This window comes from Tachyglossus aculeatus, chromosome 16, assembly GCF_015852505.1.
Source record: "Tachyglossus aculeatus isolate mTacAcu1 chromosome 16, mTacAcu1.pri, whole genome shotgun sequence".
Classification (NCBI taxonomy): Eukaryota; Metazoa; Chordata; class Mammalia; order Monotremata; family Tachyglossidae; genus Tachyglossus; species Tachyglossus aculeatus.
The window spans coordinates 23417905-23437126 of NC_052081.1; the positions used below are offsets into that span (position 1 = coordinate 23417905).

The 19222-nt window shown below is 44.0% G+C and overlaps 1 protein-coding gene across 5 annotated transcripts in view; it reads left to right on the top strand.

Annotated features, from left to right (window-relative positions):
* The window catches only part of ATE1 (arginyltransferase 1), a 249168-nt gene that overhangs the window by 116426 nt on the left and 113520 nt on the right, over nucleotides 1-19222 (top strand). For all 5 annotated transcript variants that reach the window (XM_038757582.1, XM_038757583.1, XM_038757580.1 and 2 more), the window contains one exon: nucleotides 4515-4614. In XM_038757582.1, coding sequence (XP_038613510.1) covers nucleotides 4515-4614 — 100 coding nt within the window. The remainder of the gene's footprint in view (nucleotides 1-4514; nucleotides 4615-19222) is intronic.

Consider the following 19222-nt stretch of genomic DNA (forward strand, 5'->3'; position numbering starts at 1 on the left):
CCTGACCCTTCACTCTCTCTTTCCTTGTTTTCTGAACCTCTTAAAGCTACTCCTTTTTGGATTCCTCAAAAATCTCCAGTGGCTACCAATCAATCTGCGCATCAGGCGGAAACTCCTCACCTTCGGCTTCAAGGGTCTCCATCACCTCGCCCCCTCCTACCTCACCTCCCTTCTGTCCTTCTCCAGCCCAGTCCGCACCCTCTGCTCCTCCACCGCTGATCTCCTCACCGTACCTCGCTCTCGCCTGTCCCGCCATCGACCCCCGGCCCACGTCATCCCCCGGGCCTGGAATGCCCTCCCTCTGCCCATCCGCCAAGCTAGCTCTCTTCCTCCCTTCAAGGCCCTGCTGAGAGCTCACCTCCTCCAGGAGGCCTTCCCAGACTGAGCCCCTTCCTTCCTCTCCCCCTCGTCCCCCTCTCCATCCCCCCATCTTACCTCCTTCCCTTCCCCACAGCACCTGTATATATGTATATATGTTTGTACGTATTTTTTACTCTATTTATTTTATTTGTACATATCTATTCTATTTATTTTATTTTGTTAGTATGTTTGGTTTTGTTCTCTGTCTCCCCCTTTTAGACTGTGAGCCCACTGTTGGGTAGGGACTGTCTCTATATGTTGCCAATTTGTACTTCCCAAGCGCTTAGTACAGTGCTCTGCACATAGTAAGCGCTCAATAAATACGATTGATGATGATGATGATGATTCCTCAATTCCCTTGTGAGTGAGAAAGCTCCTCACCTCACACTTCCTCCTGATCAGGCTCATGCACTGGATGTTCTTTCTTGAAGAGCAATTTTAGAATATGCGTTTGTAACCACCTCCTATATTCAGGGCATGGATTAATTCAGGGCCTCAAAGGGCTTAAGCCTCAGATCTGGGTTTACAGGGGCTTCAGCAGACTCCCCAAATCACTGTCTGCCTGGGATATTATGAAGATGTGTTCATCTCAAAACGGGCTCCACATGACTGGCTCTTAAAGGGCCTTTCAAATTGAGGGAATGCTTAAGGAGCTTCTTAATCTTCTCACCCCCATTCCACAGTCTCTTCCCTACTTTTTATTTAGCTCTCCTATATTGTCCAGTGGTTTGTGATTAACAGCGAAGGGTGCTAAGCACCTTCTGGAGCTTCATCTCTGGAAGGATCTTGTTGATTCCTTGGTTGGGAGAGGTCAGTAAGATGTTGGTGCATAGAAAGAGGAAAGGTGTGTTTGATGTTTAAGCTAAAGAGATCTCATTGGGTGTTTATCTACTCACATATGGGCCACCCCCCCGGACTGTGGGATGTCACTGACTAGGGGAAGAAGATTTCTCACGATCCCTCTTTCTTCCCCACCCCCTGCCCTACGTACTGGTGCCTTCACTTTCCAGAGAACAAGCCACAGGGCGGAGAGTGGAGAGGGAACAGGGAGGAGAGCCAAGTCACGAACCCCTCTCAGTCTTGGTGAAATAAGAAATGATGGCATTTGTTAAGCGCCTACTATGTGCAAAGCACTGTTCTAAGCCCTGGGAAGGATACAAGGTGATCAGGTTGTCCCACGTGGGGCTCACAGTCATAATCCCCAGTTTACAGATGAGGTAACCGACGCACAGAGAGGTTAAGTGACTTGTCCAAGTCTCACAGCTGACAAGCGGCGGAGCCGGAATTAGAAGCCATGACCTCTGACTCTCAAGCCCGGACTCTTTCCACTGAGCCATGCTGCTTCCCTGTGTAGGAATGGGACCATCTGACTCCTCCTGCTTCTTCCCTCCCCTAGTCCACGATAACAAGGCTCCCCTCACTCCCATGCAATCCTGTTGCCATCCTGGCTGGTGGTGTGCCAGGGATGTCACCAAGGGTCATGTGAGGAGGACCCGCCTGCCACTCTACGATCTAGCCCAGGGCTCAGACTTCTCTTAATCCAGCCCTGTTGATATAAATGCTGAGTCCCATGGACCAAATTCATTCATTCTTTCAGTCATATTTATTGAGCACTTACTGTGTGCAGAGCACTGTACTAAGAGCTTGGAAAGTACCATGCAGCAATGAAGAGAGACAATCCCTGCTCACAATGGGCTTACAGTCTTGGGGGGTAGAGGGACTACCGTATCATCCTTTCGGCCAAATCTGGTACTTTCCACCTTCCCCTTCACTTCTGTACATGTGTCCACTGGATTTATTCTGACCTTTCTCAAAAAAAAGAAAATGAAGGCATTTGTTAAGTGCTTACTAAGTGCCAAGCACTGTTCTAAGTGCTGGGGTAGATACAGGGCAATCAGGTTGTCCCACATGGGGCTCGCAGTCTTAATCCCTATTTTACAGATAAGGTAACTGAGGCACAGAGAAGTGAAGTGACTTGCCCAAAGTCACACAGCTGACAAGTGGCGGAGCCGGGATTAGAACCCCCGACTTCTGAGTCCCAAACCTGTGCTCTTTCCACTAAGCCATGCTGCTTTTCTAGTTGTAACTATTTTCATGCTTCTGTCCTCCATTAGAGTGTAAGCTCCTCACGGGCAGGGAACGTCACGCCATTATTCTGTGCTTAGTACAGTACATTACACCAAGTGCTCAATAAATGATATTACTATTACTCTTAATTTCCATATACTTAGCTCATGCCCAGTAACGATATCCTACTTATCCTACTTATTTTATTTCTATCCTATCCTATCCTACTTATTTTATTTCTATCCTACTTATTTTATTTTGTTGGTATGTTTGGTTCTGTTCTCTGTCTCCCCCTTTTAGACTGTGAGCCCACTGTTGGGTAGGGACTGTCTCTATGTGATGCCAATTTGTACTTCCCAAGCGCTTAGTACAGTGCTCTGCACATAGTAAGCGCTCAATAAATACGATTGATTGATAACGATATGCAATTCTGTAGAAGTTATGAATTGGCCCTTATTTTTATTGATATGCCTAGCATTTTATTTGGCTTTAATCTACTAAACCTCATCAACTCACCTTATTATTGCATGGAACTTTTCTAAGTGTTTTGGATAGTTTCTACTGTATTCATTTGCGTGATTGCCTTCACTGCATAATTTCAATGAAATAATTTTGGGGGGCTCATTCATTCAGTCGTATTGAGTGCTTACTGTGTGCAGAGCATTCATTCATTCATTCCATCGTATTTATTGAGCGCTTACTGTGTGCAGAGCACTGTACTAAGCACTTGGGAAGTACAAGTTGGCAACATATAGAGATGGTCCCTACCCTACAGTGGGCTCACAGTCTAGAAGGGGGAGTCTAGACCACCCTTGGGAGAGTATAGTTTAAGAATAAACAGATGCGTTCCCTACCCACAACAAGTTTACAGTTTAAAGTTGGGGGAGGGAGACATCAATACAAATAAATAAACTGCAGATAATATACATAAGTGCTGTGGGGCTAGAAGGGGAGAAAAACAAAGGGAGCAAGTCAGGGCATCTCAGAAGGGAGTGGGAGAAGAGGAAAAGAGGAGCTTAGGGAAGACCTTTTGGAGGAGATGCATCCTCAATAATTTTTTTTTGGTGCCACGTGGTAGTAATTGAAAACGTGAGAGTGGCTCATGTGTGACAGGAGGAGAAAATAGGTCAGATCGCATCAGTGCCCAAGTGGAATTTCTTCTTTAAAACGTGCCCTCTCAGAGGTGGTTAGAGGGGGAAAGTTGGAAATGTCTATCTCTTGGGGCACGGGCACAGCGGAGTTAAATGTATGAGTAAATGTGGTATTCCATATGTACTCTGTGCTATCTGGTTTAGTTGTTTGATGACTGTCTACCGTAAATTCTTAATGGTATAGCCCAGCGCACTCCAATTAAGTTTTGAAATTAAACTTTTCTAAACCAATGACACACATATCAACAAAACAATCTTTTCTGTATTCTTTGCCTTCAGTGAAATCAGTTTAGAATTGAACTTTCCAACATCACCCACCCACTCTCCTGGCAGTTAGGATGAAGTCGCTTGCCAGTTTTCAACCGGATGCAAATTAAAACTGTTTCAAACATAGGCATTGTAGTGGAAATACTGACAGTCTCTGTGCACAACTGCTGCCTAAAGCCAATAAACAAAAAAGAGAAACTTTTTTTTTACAGTGGTCTGATGCTTTTCTTTGGTTTGTTGGGAGATTTGAAAGAACAGAATGTAGCAGCGCATTGCATTCATGTAAATGTAAATTGTCAGCCTATTTACCTGAATCAAAAACTTCTTGATGAAGAGGAATACTGATACGTGCCTGCACTATTTTAGGATTATGATAGCACACTCAGCATGAATATTAACAAGAAACCATTTAAAATATTCCCCTTAATCATATACTATTTGAATTTCTGATCAGCCTCATGGCACAGCACAGTGCAGAAATGGAGCTTAGATGCATTTTCTCATTTTTAGGGATCTAAAAACAATTTTGAGTTGTTCTCATCCACTTCTTTTTAGAGCTTGGACCCTTCTTTAGGCTGGAATTTTAGTTCATTAATTGTGTCCTATTGTTATGTTTGAAAATCATAATGAAAATATATAGTTTCTTTTTTTCCCTTTTTTTTTGTGCAGGGAGATTGCTTTCACTAGGCAGCTGCGTGAAAAAGCACCTCAACTCTGCCATTATTACATGGGTTTCTACATTCATTCATGTCCCAAGATGAGATATAAGGTAAAGTTAATTTTATTTACCATACTAGATATCCGCTGTAGCCTCATGTGGTTGCCTTTAATGCTTTAATTAATTAAATTAGAAATAAGTTCCTCAAGAACAGGGGCTATATCTTTTACTTACCAGGGCCAGGTACATAGCTCAACCTACAGTGGTTGCTCAATAAATAGTCATCATTATCAGTCATGGCTTTTATGGGTGCTCAATAAGTGCTCATTACCAAAAACTGTGTTTATTGTGAATACTTGCTGTAGCCAGACACTGCACGAGGTGTAATGGAAAATGACAAAGTAAGAATGAAGGCTTGGTCCCTCCCTGCCATCACTGAGTGCAAAATTGACTGGAGGTAATTAGTACTGTGTCATAGTATAGCGACTCAAAGATCCAGATTCCTTGGACCCCAAGTTTGTAGTTTTTACAGATTCCAATGATACTGCTTATGGATTGTGCTGTAGGGGCAACGCTCAGTGTCCAACTGCTGGGAAGTACAAAGCAGAAAAGAGATGTGTCACACACTTTACTAGGGGTGATAGACATACAGATATTTACAAATAGAATAAACGAAATTGAATGTACAGTTGAGTACCTCTGTATATGCAAAAGTGCAGAGAACAGAGTACAGATGCACAGTTGGTGACGTGGGTTTGTATCATTTGGGATGCTGGGGAGTAATTGACAAAGGTAGAACAGCACTTAGAATAGCGCCTGGCACATGGTCAGGGCTTAACAAATACCATTATGAAAAAAGGAAGAAGGTCTGTTGGAGAGGTGAAATTTTGGGCAGGCTCTGAGTGTGGTGTGTTGGATGTGGTAGGGAAGGAGTTGCAGCCTGGGGGCACAAAGGTAGGAGTGGGGAGAGCAAGGAACAGTCAGAGGGTTGGCTTGGGAATAATGGAGAGAGGGAGTGGGTGAAGAGAGCAGTTGTGGAAGGAAGGGTGAGTTGCTTTAGAGTCTTGAAGTTAATTGCGAGGAGTTCTTTTTTGTGATATGGAGGGAGACAAGAGGATTTTGAGGAGTGAGGAGACGTGTGCCGAGTGATGCTTTAAGAAAATGATCCATGCAGCAGCATGCAGTATAGATTGGACTGGGGAGAGGCTAATATGAGTCCCCAGAGGGCCAGTGACTGTGTCTGATTCCCACCTGTGAAATGACTTCCCCATTGCATAATAGTGAGATCTAGCACAGGCCAATGCCAGGTCCGGTGGACAGAATACGGGCACGGGCCTGGGAATCAGAGGACCCAACTCTGCCGCGGGCCTGCCTTGAGACCCTGGACAAGTCACTTAACTTCTGTGCCTCAGTTCCCTTACCTGTGAAAGAGGGATTCAGGTCTCCCTCCTACTTTGACTGGCAGCCCCATATGGGGCGCATTTATCTTGCCTCTACCCCAGCCCTTAATACAGTGCTTGACCCAGAATAAACACTTAATGCTGGCAGTGGTAGCTGTTTGGTCGGAGAGGAAGGTGGATCTAGGATCGGCAGGATTAGGCAGCAGGTTGAATGTGAGAATAGAAAGACAGGGCCGTCCAGAAGATACTAAAGTTGTCAGCTTTTTGGACAGGGAGGATGATGATGCCATCAGCGAGGGAGGGGAAAACGAGTAATTCTCTTAGGTGCAGCCTTTGGTCCACAGAGGGGGAGGGAAGAGCCAGGCTGCGGAGGAGCCTCAAAGTGTGAAAACATGGCTTGACCACCAAGTTGATGCCAACAAGCAACTACTATATTAGATCAGTATCCTCTGACATTTGCAACAATGGGTGTTTGGAGGAGCAGTGTGAGATAAATGGGGGCTCTGTTTTGACACCCACCCTCTGTTTATGGACATTCCCGTTATCTGACTTAACCTTTGTCCGCAATAACGCACCAGGTCTTATTGTTACCTAGATTCATCTTATTGAGCCTCTTGTCAACCCTCCTGAATAACCTATTAAGGATCCCTAAACCTTGAGGATGTTGGGGTGGGCAAGAGCAGCAAATTGGACCCTGGATTTGAGGTTATAGTAACCTAGTAGTATTTATTTATATTTATATTTATTTATAGTAGTATTTATTTAGCACTTATGTGTGCAGAGCATAGACTAAGCATGGGCGAGAGTAATAATAATAATGATGGTATTTGTTAAGCACTTACTATGTTCAAAGCACTGTTCTAAGCGCTGGGGTGGATACAAGGTGATCAGGTTGTCCCACGTGGGGCTCACAGTCTTAATCCCCATTTTACAGATGGGTAACTGAGGTCCAGAGAAGTTAAGTGACTTGCCCAAAGTCACACAGCTGACAAGTGGTGGAGCCGGGATTAGAACCCCTGACCTCTGACTCTCAAGCCCGGGCTCTTTCCACGGAGCTACGCTTCTTCTCTACTCAAGTGGGAATTAGATAACGTTCCCTGTTCTTCACAGGGAACTCTGTTAATTTTTAGATTTATGGATCTTCAGTTCTCTCCTGGATAACTTAGTTTGAATACCCAAATCTAACGGTAGAAATAATTTTCTCCTGGAATTGATGGTGGTGACGATGGCATTTGTTAAGCGCTTACTATGTGCTAAGCACTGTTCTAAGCACTGGGTGGGGATACAAGGCGATCAGGTTGTCCCACATAGGGCTCACAGTCTTAATCCCCATTTTACAGAGGAGGTAACTGAGGCACGGAGAAGTTAAGAAGTTAAGTGACTTGGCCAAAGCTGACAAGTGGCGGAGCCGGGATTAGAACCCAGGACCTCTGACTCCCGAGCCCATGCTCTTTCCACTGAGACATACTGCTTTTCGAAAAGAATAACTTTCAGAAGTTCTGTATCGTTGACTGTAGACAGGAAGCTTGTTGTGGGCAGGGAACGTGGCTACCAACTCTGTTATGGTGTACTCTCCCAAGTGCTTAGCAAGTAATCACTCAATAAATATGATTGATGGATTGACTACTATAAGATTTTTCCCTCAAAAAATAATTTATGCAGCTGACAAATTCCATCTTTAAGTGCAGCAACAATTCTAGGTAGCAACTGCCTCAGTAGATATTAAGTAAATCAGCTGAATCCCAACCTCCCGTGGTACTTCCGAGAGTACTATTAATTTTTGATTCAGCAAATCTAGAAATATTGGTGATAACTTCTGAGTTCTTGGGATTCCATGAGCTTAGTTTCCTACCTCAGTTATTATTATTATAACACTCATCATCTTTGCCAGGTTTAAGGACTCACCTGTAGCTGTTGAGTGTGTGGGTTTTACTGGGGATTTGTGGTGGTCTTTAGTGTAGTAGTAGTAGTAGTGGTAGCAGCAGTAGTATTTATTGAGTTGCTCCTTAACATCGAGTTCTGCACTAGGCACTTGGGAAGTCCAGAATAAAGAGTGTTCTCCCTCTCTACAAGGTGCTTACCCGCTAATGGAGGAGATAAAGTTAAAATATTTACAAGAATAGCCACAAGTAAGTCATTGAATGCCTGATTGAAGAGACATAAATATTGGAGGCCTGAATCTGGGTTTAAATAAATTTATAAGTGCCCAAGGTGGCTGATGGGTTTATATGGTATGGTATTACCAGGTGTGTTTCAGTATTTTCGTAGTTTTTCTTTTCCTTAATTGCAGTACTGTTAGGTAACAAATTTTGCTTTTTATTTTTGCCCTTTTCTATATATCTTTGGAATTGCTTTGAATTCTAAATCTTCTCTCTCATCCCACCCAACTTGGTAGAAACCCACCGAATTTAGAATTTAGTTTGCATTCTCTCTATTTTGACACAATACTTGGCCAGAACCAAAGATTCAGTGCCAAAGCCTCTTCCCATTCCAAACCCTTGTGGGCTGAGTAGGAAAATAACTGTTTTACTTCCCTGAAATGGAGCGAATTCAGTATCACATCAGCTTTGCTGTGGTTCAGAGCTGCACAGAGCTCCACATGACCCACAATGATCCGATCCCGCCAAAGTTACCGAACAAGCAGTATGCATCTCAGAAGATCATCCTTTTTTTCTGCCAAGTTAATTTGATATATATCTTCTCATCTGCCAAACCAGCCAGTTCACTTCGAGGGAAGCAAATCTGAGATCCGATCCTGCCAAAGTTACCGAGCAAGCAGTATGCATCACAGAAGATCATCCTTTTTTTTTCTGCCAAGTTAATTTGATATATGTCTTCTCATCTGCCAAACCAGCCAGTTCACTTGGAGGGAAGCAAATCTGAGAAGTGCATAATTGTCCCTCGGTCACTTGGTCACTGTTCAGAACATTATGTCAGTGTTGGCGTTTAGGACTTTTAATTGGGGCAGTTGAGGATTCAGAGGGGAGTTCAGGTGACTCACGGTCACCGCAGATGAATCTAAAATTGCCTTTCTCACCTCTGTTCAAATCGGAATATTGCTCATCTCTAGGGCAGGCATTGGCAAGCTTTGTTTGGCACCCTGGGATATTGAGGTTTTAACTCACCAGTCTCTGCTACTAGTTCCAGGGATTGCAACTGCCTTTGACTGTACAATTAATTAAGCATTCTCATGTAACCTTTTTGTGTTGGTTTTTCTGAGTCCTTGTTGCCATGCCATGCTTGATTTAGCTCCCGCTCCCCAGTGCCGTGGATCCCAGTATGGCTTAGTGGCTAGAGTTAGGGAGTTAGAAGGACCTGGTTCTAATCCTGACCCTGCCACTTGTCTGCTGTGTGACCTTGGGCAAGTCACTTCACTTCTCTGTGCCTCGGTTACCTCATCTATAAAATGGGGATCAAGACTGTGAGCCCACCGTGGGACAGGACCTGGAACTGAGGCCCAGAGGAGTGAAGTGACTCGCCCAAAGTCACACAGCTGACAATTGGCGGAGTCGGGATTTGAACCTGTGACCTCTGACTCCAAAGCCCGGGCCCTTTCCACTGAGCCACGCTGCTTCTCTATGCTTCTCTATAAATATTCAAATACTTATATGTATTTGCACATATATTTATTACTCCTTTCGGTCGTATTTATTGAGCGCTTACTATGTGCGGAGCACTGGACTAAGTGCTCTCCCCTCTCTCTCCCCTACCCCTTCCCCCTCCCCACAGTACTTGTATGTATTTGTACAGATTTATTACTCTGTTTTATCTGTACATATGTATTACTATTTATTTTATTAATGATGTGTATGTAGCTATAATTCTATTTATTCTGATGGTATTGACACCTGCCTACTTGTTTTGGTTTTGTTGTCCGTCTCCCCCTTCTAGACTGTGAGCCCGTTGTTGGGTAGGGACCGTCTCTAGATGTTGCCGACTTGTACTTCCCAGGCGCTTAGTACAGTGCTGTGCACACAGTAAGCGCTCAATAAATATGATTGAGTGAACTTGATGATCTGAAATCTGCACCAGTGCTTAGAAAGTCCCGGCACATAGTAAGTCTTAATAAATGCCATAAAAAGGAGCTTACTATGTGCCAAGCACTGCACTAAGTATTGCGGTAGTTCCTGTGGGACACAATCCTTGTCTGAATTGTTTACTTTGTACCTACACCAAACACAGTACAATGCCCGGCAGAAAGTAAGCATTTAATAACTTTAATAATAAATGAAGCAACAACAGTGTGGTATACTGGTATTAAGGGGACACTTTGGATTTTGCTTCCTTGGAGAAGGGCCAGTTCCAAATAATATTATTTGGGTCTTCTATCTCGCACGTACTATGAGGAATGCATCCTGCATGAACACTGTACTGAATGCTTCCTATATGTAGCACACTGTTTTCTGCACCTACTTTGTGCAGAGTGTAAGGGCACAGCATTGTACTAGACACACACTATTTGCAGAGTATTGACCTAGATGCATAGACATCCCCACAGCGCCTGTACATATGTATATATGTTTGTACGTATTTATTACTCTATTTTATTTGTACATATTTATTTTATTTTGTTAATATGTTTTGTTCTGTTAGTCTGTCTCCCCCTTCTAGACTGTGAGCCCGCTGTTGGGTAGGGACTGTCTCTATATGTTGCCGACTTGTACCCCCCAAGCGCTTAGTACAGTGCTGTGCACACAGTAAGCGCTCAATAAATACGATTGAATGAATGAATGAACCTGATTAGTTCATATCTAACCCAGCCCTAGAACAGTGGTGGACACATTCATTCGTTCATTCAATCGTATTTATTGAGCGCTTTCTGTGTGCGGAGCACTGTACTAAGCGCTTGGGAAGTACAAGTTGGTACTTGACACATAATAAGCGCTTCACAAATACCATTATTATTATTATTACCAAGGCACCATGGGGCAGTGGGCCATCGCAACTAGGAGCAGTACCTCAGAGGCTGAAAATGGTATGATCTGCTACAGTATGCGCTCTGCACATAGTAAGCGCTCAATAAATACTCTTGATGATGATCTGCTGCCGAGATGCCACAGAAACCAGGAATCTCAGGAGAAAGGGCTGCTTCTCTCTCTATCCCATTTCCCATTCCCCTGAAAGGCTGTTTCTCTATGTCTGTCCCATTTCCATCCTTAAAGACTTCCTGAATCAGTACAGGAAAGAAATTCTTGCCAGCGATCACTCTAAATCTGTCTAAACAAAATAGTCTGAAGCATAATTAAGGGTATACTGCATTAGAAATTATTTCTTTTCCAATAATTTCTTGTTGATTTACTCCAGTTTGAACAAGGCATTGTTTAGAAATCATTCAAGGCTTTTCCTGAGAAAAAAATGGGTGACACTTTAATAATTTGCTTTATGGCAAAGTGATTTTTTTTGCTCAGTACCATCATTTTTTCTTACAGATAGTCCTAAATTCGAAAAGTCCTATGAAAACATTGGAAATAACCAGATGTATGTGAAACACAGTTCTAATCATTTTTTGAAGGCTTACCCATAGAATATGTTGTCAGCTTACCCAAAGAGTATGTTCTCATTAAATCCCCTTCAGTTCATCAGGAATACATTGATTTGTATTCCATCGTGAGTGTTTTCAGTGCATCGTAAACCAAATCTAAATAATCTATTTTTAAAGTAATGATATTTTAATGATAAATACATTAAACACATGCTACTTTTGAATGTAATGTTGGGTTTTGGAGCAGGCACAATAACATTATGGGCTCTCAAATTGAAAAACAAAATGAGGCTGGAGTAGTGTTAAAAAAGGTCTACAAACATATCCATTGATTCCTACAACTCTTGACTTTCCAATCAGAATAATAGACGTAAGTTTTCAGGAATGGAATTTGACTGGAATTTGGAATTTGACTGTTTCATCCCCAGGAGTGGATGAAACAGAAAGGCTCTTTCATCCTCCACCATGTCAATGCATGTTATAACAGCAGTTAAGGCATCAGTTATATTTCTGGTAAACTGAGAAAGAAGTATTTTTAAAAAGCAGTGGTAATAGCATTTTAATTTTAACTGTCTGGTTGAAAATGTTTCATTATTATTTCTCAAAGGAAAACTATCAAAACAAGGTTTCAAATAACTCCTTGTTCCCTTTGCAAATGTTTTCCAAGTATGGGAGGCCAGGTCATAGTCCTAAGCCACAGGGTTTTGATCAAATTTTCATGGAATGAGTCATAATGTGATAGGTTGCAAACTGCTCTATGTATGATAGTCATAATCATAATTATCATTATTTGTTATGTGTCAATCACTGTGCTGAGCTCTGGGGTAGAAACAAGTTAGTCAGGTTGGATTCAGGTCCTGTCCCATATGGGGTTCACAGTTGAAGTTGGGGGAAGACTAGGCATTGAATGCCCGTTTTTCAGATGATGAAACCGAGTCACGGAGAAGTTAAGTGACTTGCCCAAAGTCTTAGAACAGGTAACTTGCAGAGTCAGTAAGCTCTTTGAGGACAGAGAATGTGTCTGTTAGGTTGTTATATTGTACTCTCCCACCCACTTAGTACACACAGTAGATACTCAGTAATACGATTGATAAGAACCCAGGCCATCTGACTCTCAGGGCTTTGCGCTTTCCACTAGACCACACTGATCATATATATATATATATATATATATATATATATATATATATATAAAAATGGTATTTGTTAAGCTCTTACTACATACCAGGAACTGTACTTAGCGCTGCGGTAGATACAAGATAATCAGCCCTGCCCCACATAGCGCTTAGTACAGTGCTCTGCACACAGTAAGCGCTCAGTAAATGCAATTGAATGAATAGAGCTCATAGTCTTAATCCTCATTTCATAGATGAGGTAAACTGAAGCCCAGAGAAATGAAGTGACTTGCCCAAGGTCTTGTCTGTCTCCCCCTTCTAGACTGTGAACCCATTGTTGGGTAGGGACCGTCTCTATATGTTGCCGACCTGTACTTCCCAAACGCTTAGTACAGTGCTCCGCACACGGTAAGCGCTCAATAAATATGGTTAAATGAATGAGCAGACAAGTAGCAGAAAAGGGATTAGAACCCAGTTCCTCTAACTGCCAGGCCCATACTCTTTTCACTAGGCCTCTCTGCTCCTCTTTACTCTTGTGAAACACTCTGCCATTGTCCTCAGCACTGTGCCTGCTGCCATTATCAGCTAATATTACTAAGGATCTACTTTGCACTCTCTTGGGTGTGTAGAAGGCATGTATATTGGCTGGCTGGGTGGGAGAAAAGAGGGAAGGAGAATCCCTCTTCTCCAGGACAAAATACCAAAAGAGGGTCCGGATTTGGGATAGGGCTTGAGCCCGTTGGAAGATCCTGTCACTAACTTGGCCTTGGTCACTGGGGGTTGACTTCCTCAAACCTACTTACAGGTGGTAGGCACAGCATTCCTTTGTCTTTTCACTCCTCGGGCTCAGGGGTCTGCGTCGGCAGGATGACCTTGTATCTTGGAGTCTGTCCCGCCACCAAAGAAGCCTAGAGCGGGGCTCTTTAGGGGTTCATTTTGGTTGGGGTGGCAGAAGAAACCCTCAGTGGGAAGCAGGGGGCTTCCCAGACTTTATTATGTGGTGACCGCTGCAGCCTGCACTGTCGTTGCTGCTTCCATCTCTGACTGACCCTTCCAGTCTGATAATAATAATAATGATGATGATGATGATAACAAAAGTTATAGTAATGGTGTTAGTTTAAGACTTACTATGCGCCAAGCATAATACTCAGTCCTTGGGTAGGTGCAGGATAATCAGATCTGTTGATGGGAGTGTTTCATGGGGCTGGAAATAAATCAGGCAACAGCATTTATTGTGCGTTTTCTGTGAGCAGAGCATTATAGTAAGTCCTTAAATGATAGCTTTTAAGCTATATCCTGTTGGCATTGTCCATCTCAGCACCGTCAATAAATCACAGGAAACCAGGTTCCCTGTGCAATGCTAATGAACTCTTCTATATAGCCTTCCTTTCCACTCCAAAATGAGGCTGCCAGTGATGGTGAGATTGCATCCATGTGGGCGAGTGTCCTTGAGAAAAGACTTCTTCCATGTTGTGGCCATTAAGAATGCTAGGGGACGGTTTCTGCCTCGTTGCCACTGTTTGCACTGAATTCTTAAGTAGGGCGGCTCACATACCAAGGATGCAGTTGTTTCCATGGCACCACTCTGCTTCCCTCAGCAAGAGACTAGTGTGGAGTTGTTTATGTTTCCAAAGACTTTAGGTTTGGGAGGAGGAGGAGAGAAAAACAAGGAAGGTAGTTGAGAGATTTTTTTTCCAGTAGTATTAATGAGTTGTACTGAACCTACCTTCCTTCCTTCCTTCCTTCCTTCCTTCCTTCCTTCCTTCCTTCCTTCCTTCCTTCCCTCCTTCCCTCCTTCCCTCCTTCCTTCCCTCCTTCCTTCCTTCCTTCCTTCCCTCCCTCCTTCCTTCCCTCCTTCTCTCCCTCCTTCCTTCCCTCCTTCCTTCCTTCCTTCCTTCCTTCCTTCCTTCCTTCCTTCCTTCCTTCCTTCCTTCCCTCCCTCCTTCCTTCCTTCCTTCCTTCCTTCCTTCCTTCCTCCCTTCCTTCCTTCCTTCCTCCCTTCCTTCCTTCCTTCCTTCCTTCCTTCTCTCCCTCCTTCCTTCCCTCCTTCCTTCCCTCCTTCCTTCCCTCCTTTCCTCCTTCCTTCCCTCCTTCCTTCCCTCCTTCCTTCCCTCCTTCCTTCCCTCCTTCCTTCCCTCCTTCCTCCCCTCCTTCCTTCCCTCCTTCCCTCCTTCCCTCCTTCCCTCCTTCCTTCCTTCCTTCCTTCCTTCCTTCCTCCCTTCCTCCCTTCCCTCCCTCCCTCCCTCCTTCCCTCCCTCTGTCTGTCTCTTTCTCTTTCTTTCCCTGTCCACTCAAATAGCCACCACTTCCGATCACTCCCTATCTTCCTCTGCATCAAATAAAACCCCACATTGGGCTCTCCATCTGCTTTCTTCATCTAACAATAATAATAATTGTTGTGGTATTTGTTAAGCACATCCTATGTGCCAGGCACTGTTCTAAGCACTTGGGTAGATACGGGATAATCGGGGTGGCCACAGTCCCTGTCCCACATAGTCTTACAGTCTTAATCCCCATTTTACAGATGGGGGAACTGAGGCCCAGAGAAATGGCGGAGCCGGGATTAGAACCATGACCTTCTGACTCCCAAGCCTGTGCTAGCCACCAGACCATGCTGCTTCTTGTCTCTTCAGTCATTACTCCCCAGGCTTCACTCCTTCTAAGCTCACCTTCTACCCATAGCCCTGATTCTTCTGCCGCTGAATCCTTTGCTCGGACCATTCCCATGGATTCCCTCTCCTGAAAGAAAAAAAAAGAAAAAAGAAATTTGCCCCATTTCCAAAGCCCTCCTAAAACCCCCACCTCCCCAGGATGCCTTGCCTATTCCGTTACACATTCAAGTAATCGGACTGATTCTGTTATCTCATCCTGCCATATTCACTGCACTTTCTATCTGGTTCTTGTTCTCCCTACTGTTCTTATTGTTCCTAATATTTTGTACGTCTGTCTCCTACATGACGGCAGGAAACGTAAGCTTGATATCTGTCATACTTTCCCAAGCACTCATGGTTTTACCGACTGTGGGTGGGGACTATTAGGAAATCCACAGCTGGGATGGGGAACCTAGCTATACAGTTGTACTTTGTGCTCTGGATGATGGTACTGCTTGTGAAGTTTACCTCTGGCGCAGTTAAAACCAAAAAGGTCACTATTAGACTGCCATGCCTGCCCACACCATGTTTGTACAAAGATTTTTCTCGGTTGTGCTGAGGAGTTTGCTCATTGCAGTGCCTGTTTTTCGTTGGTTTTTTTTTCTTGGCCTCTTTGTGTTCTGATCCTTTTGAAAGTGCTGCTAGAAAGAGTCTTGTGATTTTAATGTTACATCATCATGCTAAAGAAAGAAAACTTTGGTTATTGTGCAGGGTTTGAAAGGCAAGATGTCCTGTCTTCTGCTCACCTTCTCCCCACGTCACATTATAGCGCAGTTGTGAGATAAAAGCTGTTATATCTTTCATATTTCTGATCTTGGGGTAGAGTTTGATTGGTACTCCTAGACTCCATCTCTTCATTGAAAAGTAACTCAGGCATCCCCTCTGTTCTCTGCAGCTTCCTGGCTACTTTACCAAACCTTCCAATGGAGAGGAGGCCTGCATTCCACTTTCTGATCCTAGATTCCTTCCTAGGGTAGAAAATATGATCCTCTCCTCCTCTGAGCCCTATTTTCTGGGTTAAAAATAGCCCCATAAATCTCAGAGAATGAGTTTGCAAGGAGCAGAGGGTGTTCCATCAGCAGCAGCAGTGGCAGTGGAATTTATTGAGTGCCTACTAATGGCAAAACTGTGATCTCAGCGAAAGTACACCAGAAGTAGAGGACACAAATCCTGCTCCCTAGGGTGCTCACAATTGATTGGAGAAAACAAGGAAACTTAAATTACTTACAAATATTGGGAGCAGGAGGAAGAACATGGATATAGTGGATAGCAAAGCTGAAATAAATAATTGAACATTCGTGTATTCTCTCAAGGCTTAGATTGGGTCTAGTAAATAAGGTTTAAGGCTGGCCTTGGGTTTGGGGAAATGCTTTGGGGAAGGCTTCCAGGAGGAGGTGGGACTTGAGGCAGCTTTGAAGGTGGGGAGAGCAGTTGCCTAGATTATTAACTGGGGAGGGAATGCCAGGTCAGGGAACCAGCGTGAGCAAGCGCTGGAAGATGGAAGAGCTGTGAGAAGGCCAGTTTGGGAGAAGCCAGAGCTTAGAACAGTGTTTGGCACCTGGTAAGGGTTTAACAAATACCATCATCATTATTATTATTACGACCTGGTGAGTGGTGGGTGAAAAGAAAGACCCATGACAGAGGGCCACTTTTACTTCTAAAGGAAGTAAATGTGTTATGTCATTCCAGCCAGACATATCTGGGTGGTGACCAAATAAGCCCATACTCTCCGACACCACTGCTTCTCATCTCCTCCCTTCTGTTCACTTCCTCCTTCTTGAACCTTTTCAAAAGGCTTTCCTTGGTTCCACTTGACTCCCGTGTGGATTTTCCTTGTCTCCCCCTTTAATCTTTCCCCCCATCCCTTTGTCTCCTAACAGTTCCTGCTTCTCTCCCACCCCCTTCTTGGTGCCTCTTTTTCACTTTTTATTGCCTCAGGGCTGTGCTGGCCCATTCATTCATTCAGTCATATTTATTGAGTGCTTACTGTGTGCAGAGCAGTGTACTAAGATCTTGGGAAGTACAAGTTGGCAACATATAGAGACGGTCCCCACCCAACAACAGGCTCACAGTCTAGAAGGGGGAGACAGACAACAAAACAAAACATATTAACAAAATAAAATAGAGTAGTAAATATGTGCAAGACTCCATGACTTGCAGCCCTTCCTTCTGGGACTGATAAAGCATCAGAAATGGAGAGAACCGGGATGGGAGGGGGGGATTGCAGGTGTCCTGTCACCCAACCACGCTCCAGCCTTGTCCCCACGGTGGTCTCAGAAGCCAGGGTGCAGGCCACTTTCAGGGAAAAAAGGGGAAACTTTCTAAATGCTGTGGGGACAGGGGTGGGCTTGAACAAAGGGGAATTAATCAAGCATTCATTTATTGAGCACTTACTGTGTGCAAAGCACTGTACTAAGCTCTTGGGAAAGTATAGTGTAACAGAGTTGAGAGATGATTTCTGTCCAAAACAGGCATAGGTGGGGGGACAGACATTAATATAAATAAATTACAGATATGTACACAAGTTATGTGGGGCTGATGGAGGGGTGAATAAAGGGGGCAAATCCAAGTGCAAGGATGATGCAAAAAGGTGTGGGAGAAGAGGAAATGAGGGCTTAGGGAAGGCCTCTTGGAGGAAATGTGCTCTCAGTAAGGTTTTGAAGGTGGGGAGAATGATCATCTGTCGATATGAAGAGGGAAGGAGTTTCAGGCCAGAAACAGGACGTGGGCGAGAGGTTGGCGAGGCAGACAAGATCGAGGTACATCAGAGGAGCGAAGTGTACGGGCTAGGTTGCTATAGGAATCAGGGAGGTAAGTTTGTGGGGGGTAAGGCGTTGGGTGCCCTAAAGCCTATGATAAGGAGTTTTGGTTTGATGTGGAGATGGATGGGCAACCACTTGACATCCTTGAGGAGTGGGAAAACAGGGCTGAATGTTTATATATAAAAATGATTTGGCCAGCAGAGTGAAGTATGGTCTGGAGTGGGGTGCAGTGGACAAGTGATCAAATAATAACACAAATGCCATTCCATGTTAAATTCCCGTTGTTTTATTTGGGCCTCCAAGCCAGCAATAACTGACAATTTTAGTGGATGCTTTAATTTAGCTGGATTTTTTAAAAAATGGAACTAATTCAGTTTTTCTATTTTTGAACTTTTGTAGTTGAGGAGCTACCGTTTGTAATAGCAGGCCATTTTTATGCGGTCACCACCATACGGGGATACACACGTCATATATTCCGTGAAAGTGTGGCTGTATTGTGAACCATCATATTTTGGGGTACATCTTCCACAGACTTACATGTAATTTGCTAGTTTCTTGTTCATTCGTTAATTTATTCAATCATTTATTGAGCACTTACCATGTGCAGAGCACTGTACTAAGCACTTGGGAGAGTTCAGTACAACAGTAAACAGACACATTCCCTGCCCACAATGAGCTTACAGTCTAGAGCGAGGGAGTCAGAAGATAAATAAATGACAGATATGTACATAAGTGCAGTGGGGCCAGGAGTGGGGAAGAACAAAGGGAGTAAGTCAGGAGTAGGAAAAGAGGAAGGGTAGGGGGCTTAGTCAGGGAAGGCCTCTTGGAGGAGATGTGCCTTCTATTGAAGGCTTTGGTTCAGAGGCAGCCCTCCCGTAAAATAAAGGATTCACAGTAGATTATTCTTCACCTCCCCGCTCCTCTCATCCCTTCCTATCCACTATTCCTAAGCACTTTCTTGATTCCCTTGTATCTCAACCTTGTCCGCCTCCCCCCGACACCTCCCTCCTCAACCCTCCTTCTCCTTAACCACTTTAGCAGTATTTTTTATTTCTACTCGAGACTCGCACTGCTAGTACTAAAAGCGTGCCACCACTCTCCCGCTTGCTACAGTCAGGGACCAAAGAAATATCAGCGGGCTGGGTTGTAGCCGATCAATTCACCAGTGGTATTTATTGAGGGCTGTTGGCAGATCACTGTACCAAGTGCTTGGGAAAATCCAACAAAGTTCATTCATTCATTCAGTCGTATTTATTGAGCGCTTACTATGTGCAGAGCACTGTACTAAGCGCTTGGGAAGTACAAGTTG